Source organism: Hyposmocoma kahamanoa, unplaced genomic scaffold (assembly GCF_003589595.1).
Source record: "Hyposmocoma kahamanoa isolate Upper Pololo Valley unplaced genomic scaffold, ASM358959v1 202, whole genome shotgun sequence".
In the NCBI taxonomy this organism is placed as follows: domain Eukaryota; kingdom Metazoa; phylum Arthropoda; class Insecta; order Lepidoptera; family Cosmopterigidae; genus Hyposmocoma; species Hyposmocoma kahamanoa.
In genome coordinates this window covers 15802465-15828592 of record NW_020653726.1, presented here as the reverse complement: position 1 = coordinate 15828592, position 26128 = coordinate 15802465, and the positions used below count along the sequence as shown (strand labels likewise).

At 37.9% G+C, this 26128-nt stretch overlaps 1 protein-coding gene across 2 annotated transcripts in view; it reads right to left on the bottom strand.

Annotated features, from left to right (window-relative positions):
• Nucleotides 1–26128, bottom strand: part of LOC113227047 (phospholipase A1-like) — a 32444-nt gene that overhangs the window by 2223 nt on the left and 4093 nt on the right. For both annotated transcript variants that reach the window (XM_026459918.1, XM_026459917.1), the window contains exons 3-6: nucleotides 5528–5795; nucleotides 4446–4594; nucleotides 1297–1523; nucleotides 501–657 (exon numbers count right to left, since the gene is read on the bottom strand). In XM_026459918.1, the coding sequence (XP_026315703.1) occupies nucleotides 501–657; nucleotides 1297–1523; nucleotides 4446–4594; nucleotides 5528–5795 (801 nt within the window). The remainder of the gene's footprint in view (nucleotides 1–500; nucleotides 658–1296; nucleotides 1524–4445; nucleotides 4595–5527; nucleotides 5796–26128) is intronic.

The following is a 26128-nucleotide window of genomic DNA, read 5'->3' as shown; positions in this document are numbered from 1 at the left end:
ATCTTTTTTAAAGATTTGATTTTTTCAATGATTTTGTGATAATTTAGTTATAAAAAAAAATTATATATATATATATATATTATACATAAACTGAAATTTTCTCAAAGGTGAGAACGACGGCTGACCTGCTTTTTGAGCTTGCAGTCTGTTTCTGTATGGTTTGTAAATTAATGTCACGAAGTAAATATCATATATCAGCATCAATCAATGCGGAAGCTGGATATTTTAATTCATGCGGATTATCCACGGATGCACATGCTGACATTCGCATTCGCAACAATCCTGTTTTGCACTTCACTGGGTTCGCGGAGTAATTTCCTTTTTTTTAACAAATCAAGCCTTCGGTAAAGGCTTAAAACGATTCCGCGCGGCCCAATGGGATCGGACCTATATAGAATAGGGTATTACTGAGTAGACTATTGTCCTCACGCTATAAGATACCGAATGTGAGCAGTCATACCTATGTAATAATATGGAATTTTACTGAAATGACCACTAACCGAGTACTTGTTAAGTCTCCCAAGAAAATAGTGTCAGTGATTCTGAAGTCCCTGGAGATCCAGTTGTTGTACCCAGGGGCTGCTGCAGCCATGAACGAGGTCGGAGTGGATAGCGCTTCTACGAAGTACCGCCAGGAGCGGTCGTGACTGCACAAATCTGTTATCAAAAAGTTAAAAATAGGTATAGGATATTATAATGATTAAGTACCACAGACGTGTTGAGTACCGCCCAGAGGGAAAATAATCTATATTACTTGTAAAAGTTGTAAGATCTTGTCTTGAGCCTGTAATTGCTCTGACTCTTCTTAGCCTTTGATCTAAGTAGTGCTGCTTTGGAGTAGATATGTGTGTGGCGTTGGTACTTCCTCCGGCGGGTTCTTGGACAGACAGAAACCATACAGCCCCGTAAACCTACCCAATTCTTTTTATGTAAATATTTGGGCAAAGGCTACTAGGGGTGACTAGTTAACCTTTCCATGATAAGTAGTTGCCAATATTTGACCATGACGTAGATATGAACATTCCAATGACACCGTGTTACGAACTACTCGCATCCGATATCAGAAACTGGTTTATTAGATTTTTATACCTATCTGGGCCTTACACATAATACGATGTGTTGTACATTATGAGTGATTGTTCAGATATGTCATTGTGACAACAATAAATATGCTCTTTTATGCGCCAAATAATCATTCCTGTATTATACACGCCTATTGTCAATTCAACAGCAAAAACTGATAATGATGAAACAACTAAAATTAGGCGTTAAAGTGAATTATGAAATATAATTTACCATCCGAACTGAACATTTCAAAACTTCCTTCAGGGCAACCAGGCTGTGACACACCAGTACCAGCGAAGTTGGGCCAAATGTCAACGGTACCCGCCGGCTGGCTCGTACCGTAACCGCCAGGGTCGCTATGGATGATGTCCACGAACTTGGCACAAGTACGGTCGAGCCCGCTTTGTACAGCAAACGAGCCTTCGAAAAGAGCACGGGCTGGATCCAGGCCGGTAATCCTGAAATTGAAAAAAAAAAAATGTATTGTGATGTTAAGAGACTTCCAAAATCACGACTTGGAGTAAGCATTACTGTGCGCAATGGTCATTCTCGCGCTTTTTTTATGATATCAAGTGACAGAAAGAACAAGTCGTGCACCTGGTGGTAAGCGACTCGCCTGTCCATAACAGTTGCAGTGCCTAAATCATGCCAGTCAGAGCATTAAATTTCAAAGATTTGTGGAGTACAACTGCACCCGTCACCGTTAGACATGAGACATTGACAAGTACCAAGTGCTTGTAATTTCACCTACATTATCGTTTGGCGGCCGAAATTGATAAGGTGGCAGTACTGGCAGTAGATGCGCGACTTCGAATGTTACTAATACGAATCATTCGAATGGGTAAATCATTCGCCTAAGACGAATCCAAGCACAATCATTCGTCTCAAGTCAAATGATTACCGATACCGATACCGAATGCCCTTGCCTTCGTCGGGTGCACGAGTCGCATGATTATGTAGTATATGTCGGAACGACTCGAAACTCCGCCAGATTCACTTTGTTCATAATAAAATATCCCCCCTGTCCCCGTCAAATTTACGATATTCACCATGTGTCAGAGGCAGAAATGGTGTATGAAATGTAAAGAATATTAATACTAATTAGTAATGATTGATCAATCGAACACGAAAATTAGTAGGTTACTAATATGTAAAGATAAAGATAAAGATAAAGATAAATTTATTTCTGTATAAAATATTAACCTAAATACATACATAAATCTTATTAAATAACCTATTATTTACATATATGCGCCAAATTGTCGCAAACAATGAAATTATTTTATGTTTACATTACTTTAATTAAGGTTAGTAGTGCAAATTAATGTAGGTGATACCTAAACTAAGTAAAATTGTTTACTTGTGTCTTAGGTATCTAAATTGGTGATTATAGCATAACGGTTAGTCAACATATTTTGTTCAATAACAATAAATTACAATAATACATAAATCTTAATTATAATAGCTGGCGTCTTAATTATATTTATATTACTTAAAAACTGATATAAAATTTTCAGTGTCATTGTAGTTCATTCTTTTTAACCATTCTTGTACGGTTTTTTTACATTGAAACTTATTCATAGGATATATAGATAGAGAACGATTTATTTTATTATACAAATAGCTACCAAGAAAGCAAAAGAATCTGTGGGAGTGTTCTGTTCGAAACCGTTCAGTTGAACAAACAATGTCTGCTCGTCTTTTGCTGGTTTGGAGTGATGGGATATATGGTGTTAGTGAATGCTTTTTTATTACGGTTAGTAGTATGAATAGCTGGCGTATTGAAAGTACATCACATTTAGCAAGGAGTTCTGCTGTGGGAAAGCGAAAAGGTCGGAAAGTGCTAACTTTCAGAATGGCTCTTTGTGCTCTTTCTAAATTTAGCAAAGTATTTTTATGGGAGCCTCCCCAAGTCGTTATGCAGTATACAAACAGTGATTGACAAAGTGATAAATATACAGTTTTCAGTAGCTTTTCATTAGCGACATGTCTTAAATTTTTGAAAATATATATTAATTTTCGTGCTCTAGCTGTAAGACTTTCGATATGGGCCTTGAAATTTAAATACTTATCAATTGTTATACCTAAATATTTAATGGTGTTTGTACTGCTTAGTTGAGGGCATTTACAAGTACTTTCCGATAGCGAGCCAAAACAGTTATGAGCTAATATTGTACATGAATTTAAAGTCGGTTGGGTGAGTGAGTTATAGGAAAACGTCATGTATTTAGTTTTTTCGGTATTTAGGGTCAGTAAGTTTTTTTTAAGCCAATTAGTGACAATGTCAAAGCCCGCTTGGGCTAATGTGAAAGTGTCAGTCCAATTTTCAGCACTAAACAATAAAGCAGTGTCGTCAGCATAAGATACTATTTTACTATTGTTTGGTAGGGGGATGAGGCATAAATCATTAATAAAAATGAGGAAAAGCAATGGTCCTACGATGCTGCCTTGCGGGATGCCATATTCGACGGTCAGTTCCTCACTTACAGTGTCACCTATTTTAACGCGTTGAGTCCTGTCAGTTAAATAACTTTTTAGAAGATTATGCGCATGTCCTCTTATTCCTAAGCTGTATAATTTTTCAAGGAGAATTGGAATTGAGACTGTATCAAAAGCCTTTGCGAGGTCTAGGAATATAGCTAAGCACTTTTTTTTTGAGTCTGTGTTTCTTACAATGTAGTCTGTTAGCTCATGCACTGCATCATCAGTCGATTTGTTAGTTCTGAAGCCGTATTGTGTAGGTGCCAGTAGTCTGTTCTTTTCTAAGTACTTTATTAGCCTGTTATAGATAAGTCTTTCTAGGATTTTAGAAATAGACGGTAGTATGGCAATGGGGCGATAGTTATTAAAGCAACTCTTATCTCCATTTTTATGGACCGGTCTGATAAGGGCCTTTTTTATGTCATTCGAATGACAGGATTAATAATTACTTACAAGTCGAATATAAATCATTCGCAATTGCGCATGGCTAACTTCCCTAGATAAACATTTTCACAAGGTGCTCTACCGCTTATTGAGATAATTTGTGTCACATCATTTTCGAGAGTAAATTGACATCTTGGAAAAGAAAATTTTTTGTCTTATTGCTCATGTTATACTGAGATTATAGAATCATCTTTAATGGAGTCCAGGATCATTTGTGGAAACTATACCAAACTGAAAGATTAAGTTGTTTTTGCGAAATCTGTTCATGGAAACGGATCCCAAGATTGTGTTTATTGGCTAAGAGTTTATAGCTATGAAATCTTGGATATAAGTAGTCGATATCCCAACATTTAAAAAGAGATTATGTGTTTATATAACCAAAGGAGATCAGCTACTCAAAAGCTGGCTGGTCGAGTGCAGGTGAGAAGGCTGTTAAATGTATACCTACTGTTTACCTAGAAACAACAAATCCATTGGCTCTGGCTCGTTTCCCGGCGTAGGCCATGAGATGTGCCCCCAAAGAGTGCCCCAGCAGGTGCACTTGCGTCATGTTCAAACCTGCTCGCGCTAGTTGCACCAATGCTTTTCCCATCTCATCTCCCATCTACAAACAAGTAATAGTTATTTGTTATGCAATGCTGCAAAGTTTTTGTTTGACCAAGTGAAGGATTCTAAGTATTCAAAAATAGAATCCTGAGCGTAGTGGGTATTTCAAGGCACGAGACACAAAACAACTTCGTTGCCTAGCAAAACATATATTCACCTCACTATAGCTAGGAAAATGGTAGATGAAAGAAAAACAGTTGAACTATAACAAATCGATTAGTTTTTCGACTAATTAAAATAATTTAATAAACAAAATTAGTTATTGTTGTCAATTTAATGCCAACAATGAGAAGAATAAAACATAGCAACGGATTTATATAAATAATGTACGACAAATCGCGTAGTTGAACGTGTAAATTTTTTTCATCGAAAGTAAAAGTTAGGTGCAGCAGGCCCTTCGTCAAGTTCGAATTTCAAAAACCTTTTCCACACTAGAAAGGAAAAAACGCTTTTGCGTGCAGATTTCTAATAAGAAAGGAAGCCTTTCTGAGCTAAAGGTGAAGAAGAAAAAGGTAAAGAGCTAAAAAATATTAAGGTTAATTAGGAATATAGCACAGGCATATTCGGCAAGAACATATAAAGGACTACAAAATTATTTTATCTGTGTAAAATTAAAGCGTACGGACTTTATAGAACTCAAAGACGGTGAATGAATAATAATAACGCACACACTAAACATAGCCCCGCAATACGAAAACCCTGTGTCGCGGGTGCCATGGAAACACATAGACAACCACAAATTACACCCAAACTCACGAGAGAAATAACTGTAGGCCATACAAATATTTCTCCCGGCCCGGGAAGAACCTGGGACCTCTGCGTGGCAGTGCGTCGTGGTAGCCGTTCGGCCACGGAGGCAATTGTTAATTGATTTCTATGAGTCTTGGGGCTAAAGGAACCTTCGATGTTTTAAAGTTATATTTTAACATACCCTTTTAGCATTAGGCACAGCATGAAGCACATATCCTAAAGGAATACCCAAAAGACCACTCTTAGCTTCGTCCTCCCAATCTAGAAGAATCACATTTCTCTTCCTCGTCTTCAAATAGGCGGAGATCATAGCGGTGGTGGCAGGTCCTCCGGCACGGCCTCGGTACCCGAATGTGTAGAAGACCGTGGGTAAAGTCTGGTCTATGCAGATTGAAGACGCCAGTGGCAGAGCGTCGTTAAGTGGCATCTCTATGTAGTTGTCGAGTGAACTGGTGATAGAAATAACAAAGTTATGTACGAGTCATTCTTAAAATATTCCATGTAGAGTTAGGTATATAAATGTTTGAGAGGGATCGATGCCTTGGATTCTAAACATGACAGAACTAAAAATAGTTATTGTTCTTGTTTGAGTAACGGTAATTATTTGCAACTGTGAAATTAAAACAAGGAAGGGAAGACAAAATTATTAAAATTATTTTGTTTTCTCAATTATTCTGATGGGTTACAACGAGTTCTTAGGTTGTTGCGATTGTTACATGGTTTCAGATCCTAAAAAAGCAGTTCTATTTTCTATTGACGACCTCGGTGGCCTAACGGTTGTGGGCGCTGCATTCAGAGGCGCCGAGTTCGATTCCCGGTAGGACCGATTTGGGAAATGAACTTATTTAAATTGCTCCAGGTCTGGGTGTTCTGCGAAGTGCCTCAGAATTCAGTTGCTTTGGTACCTACTCATAGCACAGAGAATTTCCTAGTTTGAGACCAGGCAATATGTGTGGTTGTCTGGCACTTTTTTGTTATTATAAAGTACCTATGTAAATCATACAATTTTTTGGACAATTGCATAACCGCCTAAATACACCTAAAAATTAGTTCCATGTTTCAATTTGTATTGCAAGTATTTAAGATATGTAACCTAACTTACGAAAATTCTTAATGATATCTTAAACATGGTCATCGTTCTAATTTCAACAAGCGCCAGGCCGGAAACGACAATTACAACTGTGTAGCCGTTGACCAACTTAACAAATAGGCTATACGTTGCATCAATTAGTAGATAATGTCGTGACTGCTTGCACCACGTGTAGAAAAACGTAGCATTTCCAATCAACTATACAAATATGTGGTGCTGGAAAAGAATGGAGGGAATCAGTTGGCCCTGAAGAAAAACTATAGGGATAAAAAGATAAGTTTTTCAAAGACAATAGTGAATTGAACGGGAAAGATGTTTGTTTTTTAACCGACTTCAAAAAAGGAGGAGGTCCTCAATTTGACTGTATGTTTTTTTGTATGTATGTTACGCGATAACTCCGGTATTTGTGAACCGATTTTCATGATTTTTTTTTGTTGCAAAGAGGGTACCTCCATAGTGATCCCATTTCATTTTGAAGAAAATCATGCACCTTTAAGGGTGGCTGATCACGCATTAACATTCATTTTTATACATAGCGCCTAAGTTTTACTTAAGGAGCAATTATTTTAATGGTTAGTTTTGCTATTCTCCAATTCAAGGCGTCTCTCTCAATATACTTTGAGTAGTGAGAACCGATTTTTATTATCTCCTGTGTCAAGTCCTGTATAGTGGCGTACTAGGGGATATTTCAATAAAACTTGGCAAATAGATGTAATTCCACGTACTTTTGAGGTCGGTTTTTTACTCTGTACTGAGATGGTACCAAATGATGGGACGAACCTCACGAATCACAAAAAATAATCTTGCGCCAGGTGGTAAGCGACACACCTGTCCATAATGATTGCAGGAGTTTAAATCGCAAATACGTGAGCGGCACTGTCACTGGGCCCTGAGACATAAGTTGACAAGTCCCGTGTGCCTGTAATTTCACCACCCTCACTTTTCAATACCGGAACGTAGTAATCCTCACATTATACGGTAGCAGTACTTCCCAGGATGAACTCTTTTACAAGCTCTACCGCTACTAAACTACCACTGTTGTGCATCTAACAAATTACAGTTTTCTTGGAATCATTATATTTAGAAGGGAAAATCAAAGGAAAGAGGGTAGTATTAGACAAAGGTTTTTTTAGATCAGAGAATGGCAAAGCAAAAATTAGGGGAAAGGTGTACTAGATGATCCCCTTAAAGGAGAATGGTGGTAGTTTAAAAGATATTCAGCTTAAAGCAGATGTAAAAGCGTTGAATGATAGAAAATTTATCTATTTACATGTTGTCTTACTAAAAACGTTTTATTTTTTGATGTTTCATTATTACGTTTGAATATTTTTAAAACCCTACTAAAGGATCGTCTTGGACGCCGGGGTGTCCAAGAGAGAGAGAGGCAAGATGATGATCCAGGGAATCACCTTGCCTCTATTTAGGAAAATCTGTAGGTTTTGGTAGAAACAAACGAAAACAACAACTTTTTAGACTTAACAAAGTCCTCACTCATGTAATCTACTAGGTATATGAAACAATAGTTACAGAACTTCGAGAACAAATAATCCTAATTAATTTATATCTTACAGGTACCTATGGGTGGGCGATATTGTTTTTTATGGTAAGTTGCTATCCATCCTCGTCTCCATATCTTTAATGTACTTTACGAGCTCGATTTCCTGTTTAACACATCTGATGAAAACAGTTTTTTTTTCACCTAAATATTTCATTGAACTGACCGACCCTTTATTTTCACCCTTAGCCCGTCTTTTTAATGACATAACGCCTACCTACTAACTATTTACTTGCCGATCTATGTGGTGTCCTACTTTTTACGCCTCTAGTTCTTTAGATCATAGTCTTCCGACTACCCACCACGAATGGTTTTTCTTTTACAATTACGCGGCCTGGTCTTATTAATACAAAGATCGAACACACAGAAAAAGTTTCCTTCGATCCGGCCGTATTCGAACCGACGTCTTCTAACTTACCGTGCCAGACGCCATACCAACTAAGGAAACCACATACAAAGACACGACGCAAGCACATAGAAAAATTTGTGAGGTCTGCTGGTTCGTTCCGTGACTTAGTTGGTATAGCGTCTGGCGCGGTAAGCTAGAAGACGGTTCAAATCGATGTGTTCGTGTTCGATCTTTGTATTAATAATAATAACAAACTAGTGGAGTAATTTCACAAAAAACAAATGAATATTAATTCAATAAAAATTTAAAAAAGCATTTATATTTGTTATTAATCGAGATCGATCATGTAATCGAAATCCAGTCTTCTACTATTTTATTCGTATTGCAAGCTATTTAATTAGGTTTCAGTATTCAGAAAAATATACAAATTAAGTATAGTTCGTTAACAATATACGCAGTACAAGATGATCCCCACGGATCATCTCGTACACCAAAACCATAATCATCTTGCCCCAATTTACTTATTTTTATTTTTTGTTTGGCAAAATAACCTGTATGCTGTTAACACGCCATTAAAAAAGTAAATAGAGCATTATACAAAGCCACCAACACAAAAATCTTAGCAATTGATTGCTTAGAATGGAAGTTGCCTAAGCTTTTATACAACTTTACCGTAGATCAAACTCACACAATTTTTTTTTTCCACAAATATGAACTCGTCACTCACATCGCTATTACGTATTGACCGATGAGAGGGCACAATGAGGCCTACATTTTACTGAAGAAAATATCTAGATGACGTTACTAGTTTCGCTACAATTGAAAAGGATCATCTTACCTGCAAGTATCATCTCGTACACCTTTCCCCTGCACTATATAATTGTTATGAGGGTAGCAAACAATGTATAACCCTTTATCTCACAGTAAGCGAACCTGTATCTCAACAATTATTTATTAGATTATAGAAATGCAGCTTGCTTTGATATGTCTCCATCACACAGTCTTGAAATAAATAGCCTTTGTTTGTTTTTTAGATTAGTTCAGCTTTTTTTAGCAATGCTTAACGTTTATGCATAGAAAGGTAGGGGATCTATGCAAAACAGAAAAAGTTGTGTACAATAAAGTTTGGGAACCTCTGTTCTTGGTCGGTTTGAGCTGGCCCTTAAACTGTGGGCAATAAACGCTTACAGTTTTTTACGTATTGGCTATTTTGCTATATCTACTAACTAATCTAAGTACTGACTAATCAATAAGGGTTTACTCACATTTATATATTGTTAACTAAGTACATACATATTTTGAAACGTTGCTAAGTAACATATGTATAACTGTACAATTGATGAGGGTTCTGCAAACTCCCTAATCAGCCATGACGAACAGTAAATATCTTCCACTGTTCCATATTCATAGTTGTTACATACAACCAGCGGACAAGGCTAGTTGAATTGTCTCAAGATCATAGGACAAGGCTCTCGAGTGTCTCGTGCAGAATTCATAAATTTAATATATCTACGATGATATAAATATGATAATTTTATTGAAGAATTTTATATGTGAAGGAAACGGAATTTTACCGAGGCTGAATCAGCCTCTGTTTTTTTCATTGGTTATTAATTAGCATTATTATTAATAGAATTTTGAAGTACATGCATACCACCAAAACTTTATACTAAAGTTTTTGTTTCATTATAGTTTTGAACCTCGTGAAGGCATTTTGAATATCCACCGAAATCTTATTATAGAAGCGTATACCCTTAAATCATTTGTGACTTGGGAAGACGGCTGTCAAGAACAGCCTACTGTTTCAATGTGGGTTTGGGACTTCTATTACGTTTACAAAGAATTCCGGTATCTTTTCTGGCACGTAGGTTTACCTTACGATATTTTCCTTCGCTGATGAAGCTAGTAATCATTTAAATCAATTTTCACATTACTTCAGAAAGACATTAAAGAAATGTCATCTTAAAAAATGAGAATTAGATATCTATTTACTTTCACCCGCTCCGAGTATAACAAAGATTCCATTACGATTCCTTTACGAAGGTGTGAAAAACGATCTCCCATCTGAAATTCGACATTCCAAGTCGCTCCCTATTTTCAAAACTGGATTGCATAAATATCTTCTAACACGTATATATTTATTAAGTAAGTATAAGTTTATTCAGGTATATTTATTTATACATATACTTATGTAGGTGTAATATATCAACAATGATCGTCATTTATTTATTATTTGATAAGTTATATATAATTCAGTTCAATTTTTTTATAAATTGGCATATTACTTCTCCCGCTACGATTAGCTGTCTCGTCCTCCAACATTGTCTGGACGAGATCGTGTTTAGCGATAAGATCGCCTTTGGCCATATTCGTTTTTAGTTGTTCGTGCACTTGTTCTTGTGTGTGAGCAATTAACTGTATATCTATCTATCTACTTTTCTCCTAACAAATATGATGTTGAAAGGGAATGACGTACTTATTCTCAAGTTATTTAGCACAAATTTCTTTAATAGATTACCATCGATAAGAAATTGTATTGCAATACGTAATGTTTAATATTAGCCGTGTGGTGCCGGCCTAGAATAGCACCACCCCCTTCTTGTCCTGTGGGTGTCGTAAAAGGCGACTAAGGAAAAAATTGTCAGAAGAAGACGGGCAGCAGCGTCTTCTACCCATCTTGACCAGAACTGCGATCGCCAACCCGCCTGCCAAGCGTGGCGATTATGGCACAACCCCCCCTATGATACACACACCAAAGAATTGGCCCCTAGTCCCCGGCAGTCCTGCTCTTCCTAGTCACGGTAGCGGCTTTGGAAACAGGGCATGGGGTGCGAAGAATCCCCGGGGGAGACCCGGCTACCATCAACGACGACGACTGGACCTGGCAACCTACAACACGCGCACATTGAGGACCGACGCAAAGCTCACAGAATTGGAAGAAGCTATTAGTAAGTTACGCTGGGATATCATTGGGCTATCTGAAGTCCGAAGAGAGGGGGAGGACTCGATAATCCTTAATTCCGGCAACTTACTGTACTACCGGGAGGGCGACCAACATTCCCTTGGCGGTGTCGTGTTTATTGTCCACAAGTCCCTTGTTAACAACGTGATTTCCATCGGAAGTGTGTCGACCAGGGTGGCATACCTGATACTCAGAATATCAAAACGATATTCGTTGAATGTCATTCAGGTTTATGCTCCGACCTCGACACACCCAGATGACGAAGTGGAGGCTATGTATGAGGAGATCTCAAAAGCCATGCATAGCTACAAAACCCACTACACGATTGTTATGGGGGACTTCAATGCAAAGTTGGGAAAGCGTTGCGGTGATGAACTGAGAGTGGGGCAATTTGGAGTTGGACAGCGGAACGCCAGAGGCCGGATGTTGGTTGATTTCATGGAAAAGGAGAACCTCTATATGATGAACACCTTTTTCAGGAAATCTCCAACTCGTAAGTGGACCTGGATGAGTCCGGACGGCAAAATAAAAAATGAGATTGACTTTATCATGTCGACGAAAAAGCATATATTCAATGATGTCTCTGTGATCAACACCGTTAAAACAGGAAGTGATCACCGGTTGGTACGAGGCACATTGAATATCAATATCCGGCTGGAAAGAACTCGACTGATAGAGTCTACGCTCCGACCAATACCTGCACAACTCCAAAACCCCGAGAGCTTTCAGCTCGAACTTCAAAACCGCTTCGAAGCCCTCGAAAACTGCATAGATGTGGACGATCTAAACAACATGGTGGTGGACACTGTCCGTACGGTTGGGTCCAAGTTTTTCAAAACCCACCGTACCAGAACAAAGAAACTCTCCGACAAAACACTTCAACTCATGGAATATAGAAATGAAATGAGGCTACAGAACTCAGAGGATGCAAGTCACTACAGGCGGCTAAATAGGCAGATATCGAAGTCTTTGACTAGCGACATACGCCAATTTAATACAGAGCGTATTAAAGAGGCCATTGAGCGGAACAAAGGCTCCAAGGTATTCGCGAGAGATCTGTCTATTGGGCAAAGCCAACTGACGAAGCTAAAGACTGATGACGGTAGCATCATTTCATCTAAGCCTGAAATCCTGAGGGAGATAGAGAGTTTCTATCGACAGCTATACTCCACGAAAGCACCTGTTGAAAGCGAGGTTAGAGACCCCAGAGCCAAGCTTACCCGACATTATACCGAAGATATCCCGGACGTCAGCCTGTATGAGATTAGTGTGGCTCTCAAACAACTCAAGAACAACAAAGCGGCGGGCGATGATGGAATCACTACAGAACTTCTGAGAGCGGGTGGCAAGCCGATACTTAAAGTCCTCCAGAAGCTTTTCAATTCTGTCATCGTCGAAGGTCAAACGCCGAAGGCATGGGGCAGAGGCGAGGTCGTTCTGTTCTTCAAAAAGGGTGATAAAACACTCTTGAAGAACTATCGGCCAATCTCGCTTCTGAGCCATATCTATAAGTTGTTTTCGAGAGTTATCACGAATCGTCTCGCTCGCAGGTTTGACGACTTCCAACCTCCCGAACAAGCCGGTTTCCGAAAGGGTTTTAGTACCATAGACCACATCCATACGCTGCGGCAGGTTATACAGAAGACCGAGGAGTATAACCGGCCACTTTGCTTAGCGTTTGTGGACTATGAGAAGGCCTTTGATTCGATCGAGACCTGGGCGGTGCTGCAGTCTCTCCAAAGGTTGGCACCTTTAGACTATAGGTATATAGAGGTGTTAAGGTACTTATACAAAAATGCCACTATGTCAGTCCGATTACAGGATCAGAGCTCTAATCCTATCCAACTGCAACGAGGCGTGAGACAGGGAGATGTGATATCTCCAAAGATGTTCACTGCTGCGTTGGAGGATATTTTCAAGCTTCTGGACTGGAAAGGACTTGGCATCAACATCAATGGCGAGTACCTAACACACCTTCGATTTGCCGATGATATAGTTCTTATGGCTGAGACCTTGGGAGACCTGAACACAATGCTCGAAGATCTCAGTAGTGTTTCCCAAAGAGTGGGTCTTAAGATGAACATGGACAAGACGAAGATCATGTCGAATGTCCATGTTGTACCCGCTCCAGTAAAAAATTGGGAGCATTACACTCGAAGTTGTTGACCATTACGTATACCTGGGGCAGACAGTCCAGTTAGGTAAGTCCAATTTTGAGAAAGAGATCTCTCGTCGAATCCAGCTCGGATGGGCAGCGTTCGGGAAACTCCAAAAAATCTTTGCGTCCAAATTACCTCAATGTCTCAAGACGAAAGTCTTTGACCAGTGTGTGTTGCCAGTGATCACATATCGATCAGAAACGTGGTCCCTCACTATAGGCCTCATAAGAAGGCTCAAGGTCACTCAGCGGGCAATGGAGAGAGCGATGCTCGGTATTTCCCTGCGTGATAGAATCAGAAATGAGGAAATCCGTAGGAGAACTAAGGTAACCGACATAGCTCGAAGAATTGCTCAGCTGAAGTGGCAGTGGGCGGGGCACATAGCTAGGAGAACCGATGGCCGTTGGGGCGGAAAGGTTCTTCAATGGCGACCGCGCACCGGACGACGCTCAGTGGGTAGGCCCCCCACCAGGTGGACCGACGATCTGGTGGAGGTCGCGGGAAGCCGATGGATGCGGGCCGCGCAGGACCGATCGTCGTGGAGATCGTTGGGGGAGGCCTATGCCCAGCAGTGGGCGTCGTATGGCTGAATGACAAATGTTTAATAAGTTGATTGACCGTCAAGCTAGCTATTAGGTAGTTTAAGGTTGCCCCAATTACCTCTTATGGCGTAGAATTAACTCAGAGGTCTTGATCCCTAAACTAGATCAAATAAGGCGTATTCATATTCAAAGTGACAGTTTGATAATTATGATACATAAAGTTAATAATTTGAGATTCTTAAGAAGTTTTCCAGGCGCAACGGACCAGTTGTATATTTCGTAGTTTGATGTTCGTGCAAATAATATGGTTGATATTATAGATGCAATAACGTACGTGCAGACGGGGGAAAAGGGTTTGGACCTTTGTTGAGTAATGACGAATTTGTGAGAGTGATAATTCAGGGAAGAATAAAAAGGAAAATGAAGAAAGGAAGACCAAGAATGGCGTATAGTGAACAAATAAAAAAGAAAATCAAAGTGAACAGCTATAGAGAGGTCAAAGAATTGGCTATAAATCGTGAGGAGTGGAGAAGGCTACACCAACAAGAGTCTGGCTCGTAAATGAGATGAACGTACGTGCACTCGGGGCGGCTCACCCGAGGCACTAGCCTCTTGAGAACCGGACGAAGTCTGTGATAACCCTGTACACTGGCTGATCCGGAGTCAGGACCTGACCTGAGAAGGTCCCTGGAGTTCCACAGGTTATAGTGCCTTTTCAACATAACCAAGAGGTTGATAGTGGTGTTCTATGTTGCTTTATTGTAATACACATTTTTATTTATAAATCTTCTAAACAGTATTGATTTATTATTAACTTATGACGATCCCTAATGGAGAATAGTATTTGATATGTAATTTAACGACAACAATATTATTATTAATGAATTGTTAATTTTCTAATTATTGTGTGTTTTTCTTATAATTTTAATTTTTGTTTGACGATCGCAATATAATTTCTTATACTTTGACATGTGGTACAATTTACCCTGTAATATTATATTTGAAAATTAAATTAATCTGAATCTATTGTGAAGCTTTCAATCCGTGTTATGCTACTGTGCATTCATTCATGAGACATACAGTCTGGTCATGCGTGACACGCTACATCATCTTCATCTTCAACCCATTATATGTCCCACTGCCGGGCACCGGTATCATATAAGGACAGGGTATAGCCACAGTCCGCCGCGCTTACCAATGCGGGTCATAGCCCCACACTAGGAAAACCCTGTATCCCGGGTGCTATGAACACACATATGGACGACCGCAAATAACACCCAAACTCACGAGAGAGAAATAAATGTAGCCATACAAATATTTCTCCCGGCCCGGACCCGAACCCTGGACGTCTGTGGCAGTCCAGTATGGTAACCAATCGGCTACGGAGGCAGCTAGGAGTCAGGGTTGGGGACTTCGCACGTTTTTCAAGGGTTGTAATCTTTCGACGTGTAGGTGTTTCATCACGATGGTTATCTTCACCGAAAAGCTCATGGTAAATTTCGCACATATATTCTGAAACCTGGTTCAAGCTCGCAATCTTCTGCATGAGACGTGGTAGGTCAAACCAAGCTACTACTGCTTTTTTTAACGATGGTTATCTTCACCGAAAAGCTCATGGTAAATTTCGCACATATATTCTGAAACCTGGTTCAAGCTCGCAACCTTCTGCATGAGACGTGTTAGGTCAAACCAAGGTACTACTGCTTTTTTTGACGACGGTACAACGTGAATCTATTCGTCCACTTTGTTATAATATACATTACGCATTGCGTTAGTTCACAAAATAACTGGGTAAGTACTCTGTGTAGCAAATAGTGGTTCGAATGGCCAGCTGGTATCTATTGCAAGTGCCTATCCTTAAAACGGGTTTGGTTGAGTAATGTAATCCTGCGGATATGCCGTCTTCGCAATTCTATATCGGATATGGCTACGTATTTGTGTTCATTTGGGTAGGTATTTGGTTAAATATTTCATAAGGAGTATAGATCACAAAACAATAATTATTAATAAATGTGTCAAAGCTTGTCAATTAATATTGAGTTATCAATACCAAGACATATCTCAAAATAAGGATTTGTCAGAGCTTCTTCTTCAGAGCAACGACATTAAAACCCAAAAAGTCTAAGCCAGAACAAGCAGGGCCTAATCACTTTAAACAAGAACGAATTAAAATATATCTAAGAAGATACATTTTAATTGGAAATAAGCAGGTAAACATAGGGATAGACAATACACAACTAATATGAAACAATTATGTAGACATACTGGCGTAATTCAAAACGTTTATAAAATTCTTGCATTAGTTAAAGTAGTTCCGAGATTCCTCTCTAGATGGCGTTGACTCACAATATGAAATTTTTTGAATCGCGAAGTTAAGATTTTCTCAAACACAACGATCATTTATAAGTATTTTGTATTAAGGTTAAATCACCTTATTATAGTTCTCGTTCTTTGTCCGGTGGCGCTGTCAAGGCCATGCACAGCCAACGCAAAATACGCTTCTAAAAAATTATGGCCCTCGTTGAAAGCAAGCGTCTGTTCCGCGCGCCCACCCACCGTTACAGGGACAGGTCGCCAGAACACGAGTGAATTCTGTATCCGTAAATCTAGAAGTAAATCTGGGAAGACGTTTGTTTTCCCGTTTTGAATTGAAGAAACATTGGAATTTTCACAAAACACATCAATTTTATTCAATCAAATTTTAAAAAGTTGCATAAAGAAAATATGAGTAACAACTTTTTTTACGAAAATGCACTGGGACTGACAAGCGACACGCAGAATAAATTCAAGCACTCAAGTTGCTAGCGATGCGGGTCGATGAAGTCATGCACCTGGTTGTAAGCGACACGCCTGTCCAAAGCAGTTTCAATGCCACTCAGAGCTTTAAATCATATCATATCAAAATTATAACCCTCTTATTTCAGATCGATAAGATTTCGCCATTGTTACACATAATAAATTAAATTAATTTTTCGCATCTACATCGCGTATATTTGTTTTTTTTTCAAACAACCAACATTTCGGACCCTTTGCAAGTCCCATGGTCACAGCTGATTGACAGTTAGTCATCATGAAACCAGTACAGGGCCCAAAGCGTTGGTTTCTTTGAAAAAACAAATATCCTACTCGACATAGATCCGAAAACCTTCTTATGTCTTATTTCATTATAAAAATGTCATCGACTAATTTCATCTCTCTCGTGAAAAGTTGTAATTTTGCAGATGAATTTCAATTATAATATAGGTAAGTATATTACTTGCGAATATAATTAGCTTCGCGGGTTGTTAACACAATTTAAAAATAAACTGTATATCGTTAGTGATATAACTCTTTGGAATGTTGTACAGAACAGCTTTTGATTTATGTTTTGTTTTTACACCTGCCTGTTATTGGAGCATGTTGGTTACTTGTTTGATAATAATTCTAATCGACATAACTCGATACGATATCGTATAACATTGAAATTTCCGAAAAATCTTGCTTACGTAAATTCTGCTTAATTTATTTTTTGCCGAAAATTATTGCCATTTTTATCGTATTATTATAATCACTTATTGTAAATTAAAAATTACCTTATACATAGCATAGACCGAGCTTTGCTTGCTAATCTAGTTAAACTATTTCATAATTCGGAAATATTATTATCAGTGACAACATACGACAGACATCGATACGTTAGTATTTCTTTCGGAAGTATAGTATATTTTTCAGAAGTACAGTTTTTTTTTTGTAGAATTGTGAATTATTTTTCTCTTGGGGTGCATGAAAGGAGACTCTCCGCACGACATGCCGTTCCTTTTTTGTACGCCTGGTGCACCTTGGAGTACCTAACGCCGATTATAGTGCACCATCCACACGACAAGAATATTAATATTATTAGTATATTCTATAGGAAATGAAACTATTTTTCCGGATTTAAATCGCGTATATTTGTTTTTTCAAAGAAACCGACGTTTCGGGCCCTTTACAGGTCCCAATATACGCGATTTAAATCCGAAAAAATAGTTTCATTTCCTATGTGTAACAATCGCGAAAACCTAAGAACTAGTATATTCTATGTTCATTTTTAACCGACTTCAAAAAAGGAGGAGGTTCTCAATTCGTACTGTGTTTTTTTATGCATGTTATGGGATAAATCATTTGTGAACCGATTTTGATAATTCTTTTTTTGTTGGAAAGAGGGTACCTCAGTATTTTGAAGAAAATATTCCCTCTCTCAGAGTGGCAAAGTAGAGGATGAATCCGGTTTCGCGCATTTTACGGTAATCCATTTCAATAAAACTTGGCAAATTGTAATATATAATAACGCACACACTCAACATAGCCCCGCACTAGGGAAACCCTGTGTTGCGGGTGTCATGGACACACACATAGACAACTTAGGTACACCCCACAAATTACACCCCAACTCACGAAAGAAATAAATGTAGGCCATACAAATATTCCTCCCGGCCCGGGAATCGAACCTGGGACCTCTGCGTGGCAGTCCGTCATGGTATGAAAAAAAATGTAATTCCACGAACTTTTGAGATCGTTCTTTTAGTACTCTGTATTGACCTTAGGCAGTAACTCATTTAACGCAGCTTAGTTACTATTACAGTTAGCCTAGTCCGCTGCAATTTATTTAATTTGTTTTTTGGAACCTTTATTATTAATTATTATTAAAACAAATGCAATTTACTTCCAAACACAATCAAAAATGTTTTCGATTTTACTATTAGGCGTGGACTTACGTAACAAATGTTCGATCTTGACCGCTATATTATAATATTCAAAATTCGTCCTCGATGGGTAGCCCAGTGAAGAGCCTGTTTACATATTATATAAAATACACATAACATCCCTACCTAGTAGCAATGACCGACAAACGTTTTAAATCAGAATATGTAAATGAAACATATACTGCTCGGGAGGACAGAGTCGGATTTAGTTAAACTTGAAACCCGGTATGTTTCAAAATATCTATTTTTTTTGTAATACCAGGACAGGGCGAACAAGTCGTGCACCTGGTGGTAAGCGACACGCTTATCCACAACAGTTGCAGTGCCATTCAGAGCTTTAAATCGCAAAGATCTTAGGGTCACTGCCACTGCTCCCGTCGCCCTGAGACATACGTTGACAAGTCCCATGTGCCCGTAATTTTTCCAGCACTCTTACCCATCCAAACGCAATAATGCTCACATTACTGCTTGGTGGCAGAAATAGGTAAGGTGGCAGTACTTCCCTGGACGAACTCTTTCACAAGGAAGAGCTCCTACCGCTGCATAAAAAATTATATTTAATATTTTACATAATAACAAACTCTTGCTACGCTTACTACTTAAGTTACGGTGTTACCATCCAACCGATAGATGTCGCTCGGTTAGTATGGTAACATTGACTTATCGACGAATATCGATCGATGAAACAATCACTCGACTGTCAATCGACGAACGATCGTTCATCGTTCCATCATTTAATGACAAATAGAGCAGATCGATTGGTGTAGTTGTGGTACGATGTGGCCTCCTTACATTGTCATCCCACCTTTTTATCGCCTGTTCTCCGATTCCTTGCCACTCGTTTTTAAATTTTGAATCGTTCTTTAATAATTCCTTTGCCTCGCCACTCTGACTTTGCTTCGTTTCATCGTCACTCCCTGCTCCATCGCGGCAGCGAACACGTCTTCTCTTCTTATTTTTTTGAGCCGTTTACCAGTTACCAAAAATCGTTTGTGCCATAAACATATTAAAGATCATAAATATTGTTAAAACCGGAACAAATATTTATAAAACTGGATTTATTACCACTAGTTCTTTACCCTTTTGAATTTTGAATTTTAAACGTACTAAGCAAGATGTATGGAGGCTGCGGAGGCTACTACTCCTCTCTGGCCACATTACAATTCTACTGAACATTCCAAGCGATACCAGCAGCACACGTACACGCTTTCAGTTGTACCGCCGATCGACATTGACTCTACTTATTCTACCATTCTACCATCGATGTACAGAATCGATCGATTATAGATTAGTTGGTATGGTAATACCCTTAATTTACTTTGGAATATAAAGAAAATTCAAGGCGCCAAACATTGTAATCTTTTTGTTGTTAGGTCTACATCGAGCTCTAAAGATTAAAATATGTACTTAAAATACCATTCAGTTTTTGCTTTTACGCCCGGTTTATCTTTTTTGTTATTTTTGCACTTAAGGAAACATAGACTTTATTTTATGGACAATAAAAATACTGTATCTTCTGTTTAATTTTTTTTAGAAATGTAATTTTGTCTTACTTACTTTAAAATAAAGTTTATCTGGCATTGCTCGATTTAATATAGCACAGCGTCGCGACGTCTTTTTGCGGCAATTTGGGGCGGCCCTTATAGTGGCTTCCGCATCGGCATCTCTGTGTTAAAGAGAGATTATGAAGTTGCACAATTTAGTTAATTATGTTTAAGAAATGTCAAATCTAATTAGTCATGCTTGCAAAAACTTTAAAACAATAACGAATTTTTAAAAAGCTGTGTGCGCAAGAAGGGTATTTAAATAACATGTAAAAGTTTAGTATTCATTGGCTACAGTCATGACTTTATTCAAATACTTTTACCACCACCGAATGACCTAAAATCTACAACTAACAAAACTACTTCAGAGTAATGTAATATATGTGTGGTTAACTTGGAAGTAAACAGTTTTAAATAAATAAAAATATATGTATATTAACACTACGGATTATAGGGTAGGGATTATGGGGTTGAGGTATAAGTTTAGTATTTGGGCAGTCATGATTTTATCTTCATTTATTAATTTTTAGATCATCTTTTTGCAATATTTATATAAACATCATGTGATGTCGTGGTGTACAAAAACAGACACTAATCCTGACGGTATAAGTGTTAATTTTAGATTTTGGGTTGTTCGATGGAGGTGCCTACATAATTATGTACTAGTAGTAACTAGTAATGGTAACAAATTCGAAAGCCGACAACAAATAGCGTTTATCTCGAATCGATTACAATTATCTTTATGTACCTAGTTTTTATTAAAACACATTTCTCGCCCCACAATGTGAGCTCACTAGCAGCGACCCTGTGTCGTAGGTGTGCGTGTACACATTATAAACGCGATTGGGTCACGAAGAAAGCGAAGCGGCATCGGTTGCGCATTGCTGAGTTGCAGTCGATAGATGTGTCTTCACTGTTTGATGGCAAGTCGGCACTATAACTTATGTGTAGTTCTAGGTTAAAAATCAACTATGGCTGCCGCAATAATGATGTATTTATAAATATCCACCTGTTAATATAGCAACAACAGTATCAGAAATAAACCACTTTGCTATCACAGTTATCAGTGCAATCATGAAAATAAAAAGTTCAAAAACATAAAATCATAAAAAAGAATTAAAAATACAATCACGGAAAATTACATTAAATATAAAATTGAAATTGATTAAATATAAATAAAAAAAGGAAAAGAAAAAGAAAAACAGTAATGTTTTATGAAAAATAGTGACAGACATAGCATTACTACGAGCAATGAAAATAAACTAGCTGTTCTTGATAGTCTTCACAAAGTCATAAATTCATTAGGTAATGTATATGCTTCTATAATAAGATTCCGGTTGAATCAATATGACGATTTCAAGTTTAATTTGTTTACTTATGAAATAAAGATTACATGAGTTTGATTGCATTAGAGTTTAGAGCAACGAAATTAACCGAAAACACCCAAAATTAATATAAAAAAGTTTGTTATCAAAATTGATACTACCAGGAACTGCCCAGCGCGGCAGCGCCCACAATGCTAGCCACGGCGTTTCTGAGGTCTTTGTGATAATACAGATCGCAAAAATTTACAAGGCAGGTGACTTTCTCTATACAAGGTTTTCCTATAGTATCGGTGGCATACACTATAATGCTTGCCGTCGCGATCGCGGCGAAAAGACTTGCCGATCGGCGTAAAGTACTCGTCGATTGTTGTCCAGGGTGCGTCTGACGTACAGGAAAGTAATGGTACGTCGTCGTAAAGGGAGGCTGCTTTCATGCACCCCCACAATACAAGGTACTAAATACATGTGACGAAATACTTTCGTAGATTTCTCATAGATGGCGCTACGCCTAAAAAACCATTGAAAACCGAATACAAAGATCCGACAACAAGCACATAGAAGAATTCGTGAGGTCCGCTGATTTGTTCCGTGGCTTAGTTGGTATAGCGTCGGACACGGTTTGCCAGAAGCTGTCGATTCTAATCCGGCCGGAACGAAAGATTTTTTCTAAGTGTTTAATAATCTTTGTATTAATAGTTGTAACAAACTGATGGAGTAATTTCACAATAAAAATTGAATATCAGTTCAATACAAATTTAACCCATATCCAATTTACAAAAACATTTTTTGTCTTGTTATAGTTGAAGAAATATTTTTTGCACCGATGTACGTTATATCTTGGAACGGCTTATGCTTTTGTTGGCAATACAGTAACATTAACATTAACCATTAACACTTATTTTACTCAAAGCGTACATGAACTGACTTTCTGAATTCTAGTTTTCTTTACTAGACTCTAGTTTATTTCGTAAAATACCGACTGCTGATTCTTTTCTCACTTGTTCGACAACGTTAGTTCCGCATAAAGGTTATTAAGTTTAGAATTAAGTGCCAATGTGTACAAGTGTTTAAACTAGTTGTTTGCACTAACCAAATGGCACGTGGGTTACCGAGACGGTTCACTCTTTTGTCCTATTGCATTCTATAAAGATGAAGCGATAAGACGAATCGGTGATAATAATATTTTGCCAACTATATATACAATGCAATTAGGTGATCGAACAATTTGTACGTCAATTTGAAAAATGTTTTTACAAATTAGCGATGGTGTGGGTTCTTGGGGATGTTGTGGAAAGCGACCAAATCATGGAAGAACAGCAGAAACTTTGCCAGTGCCGGCGCTAGCGCATGTAGTCCCCGGATACAATCATCACCCTGGCGTCTTTTAGTAAGGCACGCGTTCAAAATAAAATACTTACATTAAAAGTTAAATTTTTCCCAGTGATCAGAAAGACGGGTGCAAGTGGTGCAATTATAAATCGATACCTCCAATAAAACTCTACGCCAACTTAAGTTTTGGTCATTTTCTGTTTTTAATGTAAACAGCCTTATTTTATTTACTAATATTATGCTCTGTAAAAAAAACACAAAAAACACAAAAAAACAAAAATAAAAAACCAGAGACTTTAACTACCTCCGTGGCCGAACGGTTACCATGCTGGACTGCCACGCAGAGGTCGCGGGTTCGATTCCCGGGCCTGGAGAAATATGTTTATGGCCTACATTAACTTCTCTCGTGAGTTTGGGTGTAATTTGTGGTTGTCTTATGTCGGTGTTCATGGCACCTGCGATACAGGGTTTCCCTTGTGCGGGGCTATGAGTGTGTCCGCGTTATTTAATAATAGAGATGACTATAAAATAGTTGGCACATGGCGTAGTGTTCATTCTAGCCATCGAAATGATATTAGTTGATAGGTAAAGCGAGCACTACCCTTTGCCAAGTACAGCAATTCGATTTTTCTTTACAAAGCAGAGGTCTATGACCGTCACTCGACTGTTCTTGCCTGATGTAGATATAACTAATTCTTGCATTGAATTGTTCATCTCTTTTTGACCTTTTATGAGATGTTTTAGTATTTGCTTGCTACGTTGTTATTTTTAGGAATGCTAATAATTGCGACTGGTTGGTTTTGTTGGTGATAATTGACTCGCAAACAAATAAATAATTATTATACTTGGTCATAATAAGTATTAAGAGTCGTGGTATTTATTTATTTGGTTATAGATGAGCAGCGCGTTCTCTTTATTGTAAGTTTAATTGACTATTTAGCACTGATTCGCTCTTTCTAGTTTTAGAGCTTATTTTAAAAGGCACTAACAGAGATATCAGAAAGAATACCTTCCCGTAGCTCAAAGTTACAGTCATATAATCTTTATTTTATAGGTAAGCAAATTACACTTGACATCGTCATACTGATTAAACTATACAGCTCATTCGTAGTGCAGAGTCCCCTGAGAAGAATGAGCAAGTAACTCTAGGGGTGCTTTTTGTAAATATACATTTGAATACATTTATCATTACAAAATTTAATTTAAACATCTCAGATTGAGACTACCTGCAAGAGCTAAACGGAAACTATCACGGAATTTTGTCCTCGAAGTACGCAGAAGTTGTATAACCTTTAGTATAAAGTTTTTGTTAGTAATAATTTTAAGCCTCGCATATGGCAAATTTTGAATATCAATCGGAATCTTATTATAGAAGCGTATACATTGCCCCTTAAATGAATTTGAAACTTTATGGAGACGACTGTCAAGAACAGCTAGTTTATTTTAGTTCCTGGTATTAATGTTGTTTGTTATTATTTTTCATAAAAAAAATTAATGTTTTTCGTAAGATAAATAACATTTTCTTAAACGTTTCTGCAGGACAAAGATTCTATTAATATCGGCGGCATTGCCCCAAAGCAAAATGACGTATGTCATTAAACTTTGGAAGTAGCTCTGAACCAATCTAGCTTACTTCGTAGAGTGAAAGATTTTGTATTTTTTTTGTCGCGTACACTGCAGAACTCAGCCGTTTTGATAACATATTGATAGCTTGTTATTTATCACTCTGTTGCTGAAGAATTTACGTGCAGCAGATGTTTTGATAGAAAGTGGAACTCATTTCAGATGATGACCACATTTTGCTGTGATGTTATTTTATAATACCTTATATACGTTTTAATACGGTACGTGCGGATTTTAAACGTCTTGTCTCTACTTTTAAAGCCCGATACACTTTGCATAAGTTTGTGTTATATAGTAAGTACTCTCTTGTAATTGTTTCTGACTAACTGTTACAAGGCATTGATCCCATATTCATATTACAAGCTAAATGTAAAGGCCAACGACTTTTTTATCATTTGTACAATAAGATATAAAGGACGGATGTTTCCAATACGTTCTCTATTGCCTTTATGCTATTTTCGTATCCTGCATATAAATTATGATATTCACTGTTTAACACATGCAGAGTTCGAAATCATTATCGTGGTAAGTAAACATATTTTGTACGCTAATTTATAAGTACTAAACTAAAAAACTATAGAAACGATTGAAGTTTGAAAGATTTAAAAGATTGAGTAAATGTGTAAGAAGCAGACGATCGATATCATATTGTTGCCTAGCCTTAACGAAGTGAGAATGCAGAAGGTTCGGTCCACGTAATTTATCTTACAAAAAGATGAAAAGAAAGCTGTAACAAAATAAAATTACGTAAAAAACACTCCCTATACAAGACTAAATACAATAAATAATACTCAACCAACAAGGGCTTATATGTTTATATTATTTCAATAGTAAACGACGTGAAGTTTAGACATAAATGAAGGTGATGATTTTCCTGTCGTTTCCAAAGTTTTGATGGGAGTGACGACGAATCGAACCAATGTAAGAATAGTGAAGGAAATAAAGGAAGAAAGTTCGAGAACGATTAAAAATTTTAAGAGTAAGTAGCCATTAGAGTGATAAAAAAAAGGTGGAATGACGATGAAGGAGGTGTCGATTATCAAAAAATCAAGGAAATCCTTTACTTTACTTGGACTCTAATTTCATTATGCGCCTTGTTCGAAACGTCACTTATTACTTCTTTGGGGGGCGCTACAATCGGTCATTGTTTGATTTTCATGTTGTCATCCAGCGCAATAGCTCGTATATTAAATCGGCTGAATGAAATGACCCACTGACACTCCGGAATGTCAACATTTCGCCTAAATTCTCATTCGTATTGTTTTCGTACGATAAAATTTTGGTAATTAATTAATTAAGCGTTTTTGTATGTGGAACGTGTATTGTTTTCGTAAAGAGGACATTGTTTTTTTAAGGTCCCTTAGTGGGTAAGAAAATTAGGGCAATTAAATACAATAAAATTGCACGTTCATTGTACTTAAATTTATTGAATGTCTCGATGTTTGACCAGCATACGGCCCTCAGCGACATTATCCGGCCTTAGCGACGATTAACGTGCCCGCTACGCTCGAGCCAAGCAGTATGTCGCGAATTGATGGCAAACGCCCGGACAGAATGACTCGTATACTTTGGAGTATGGGCCA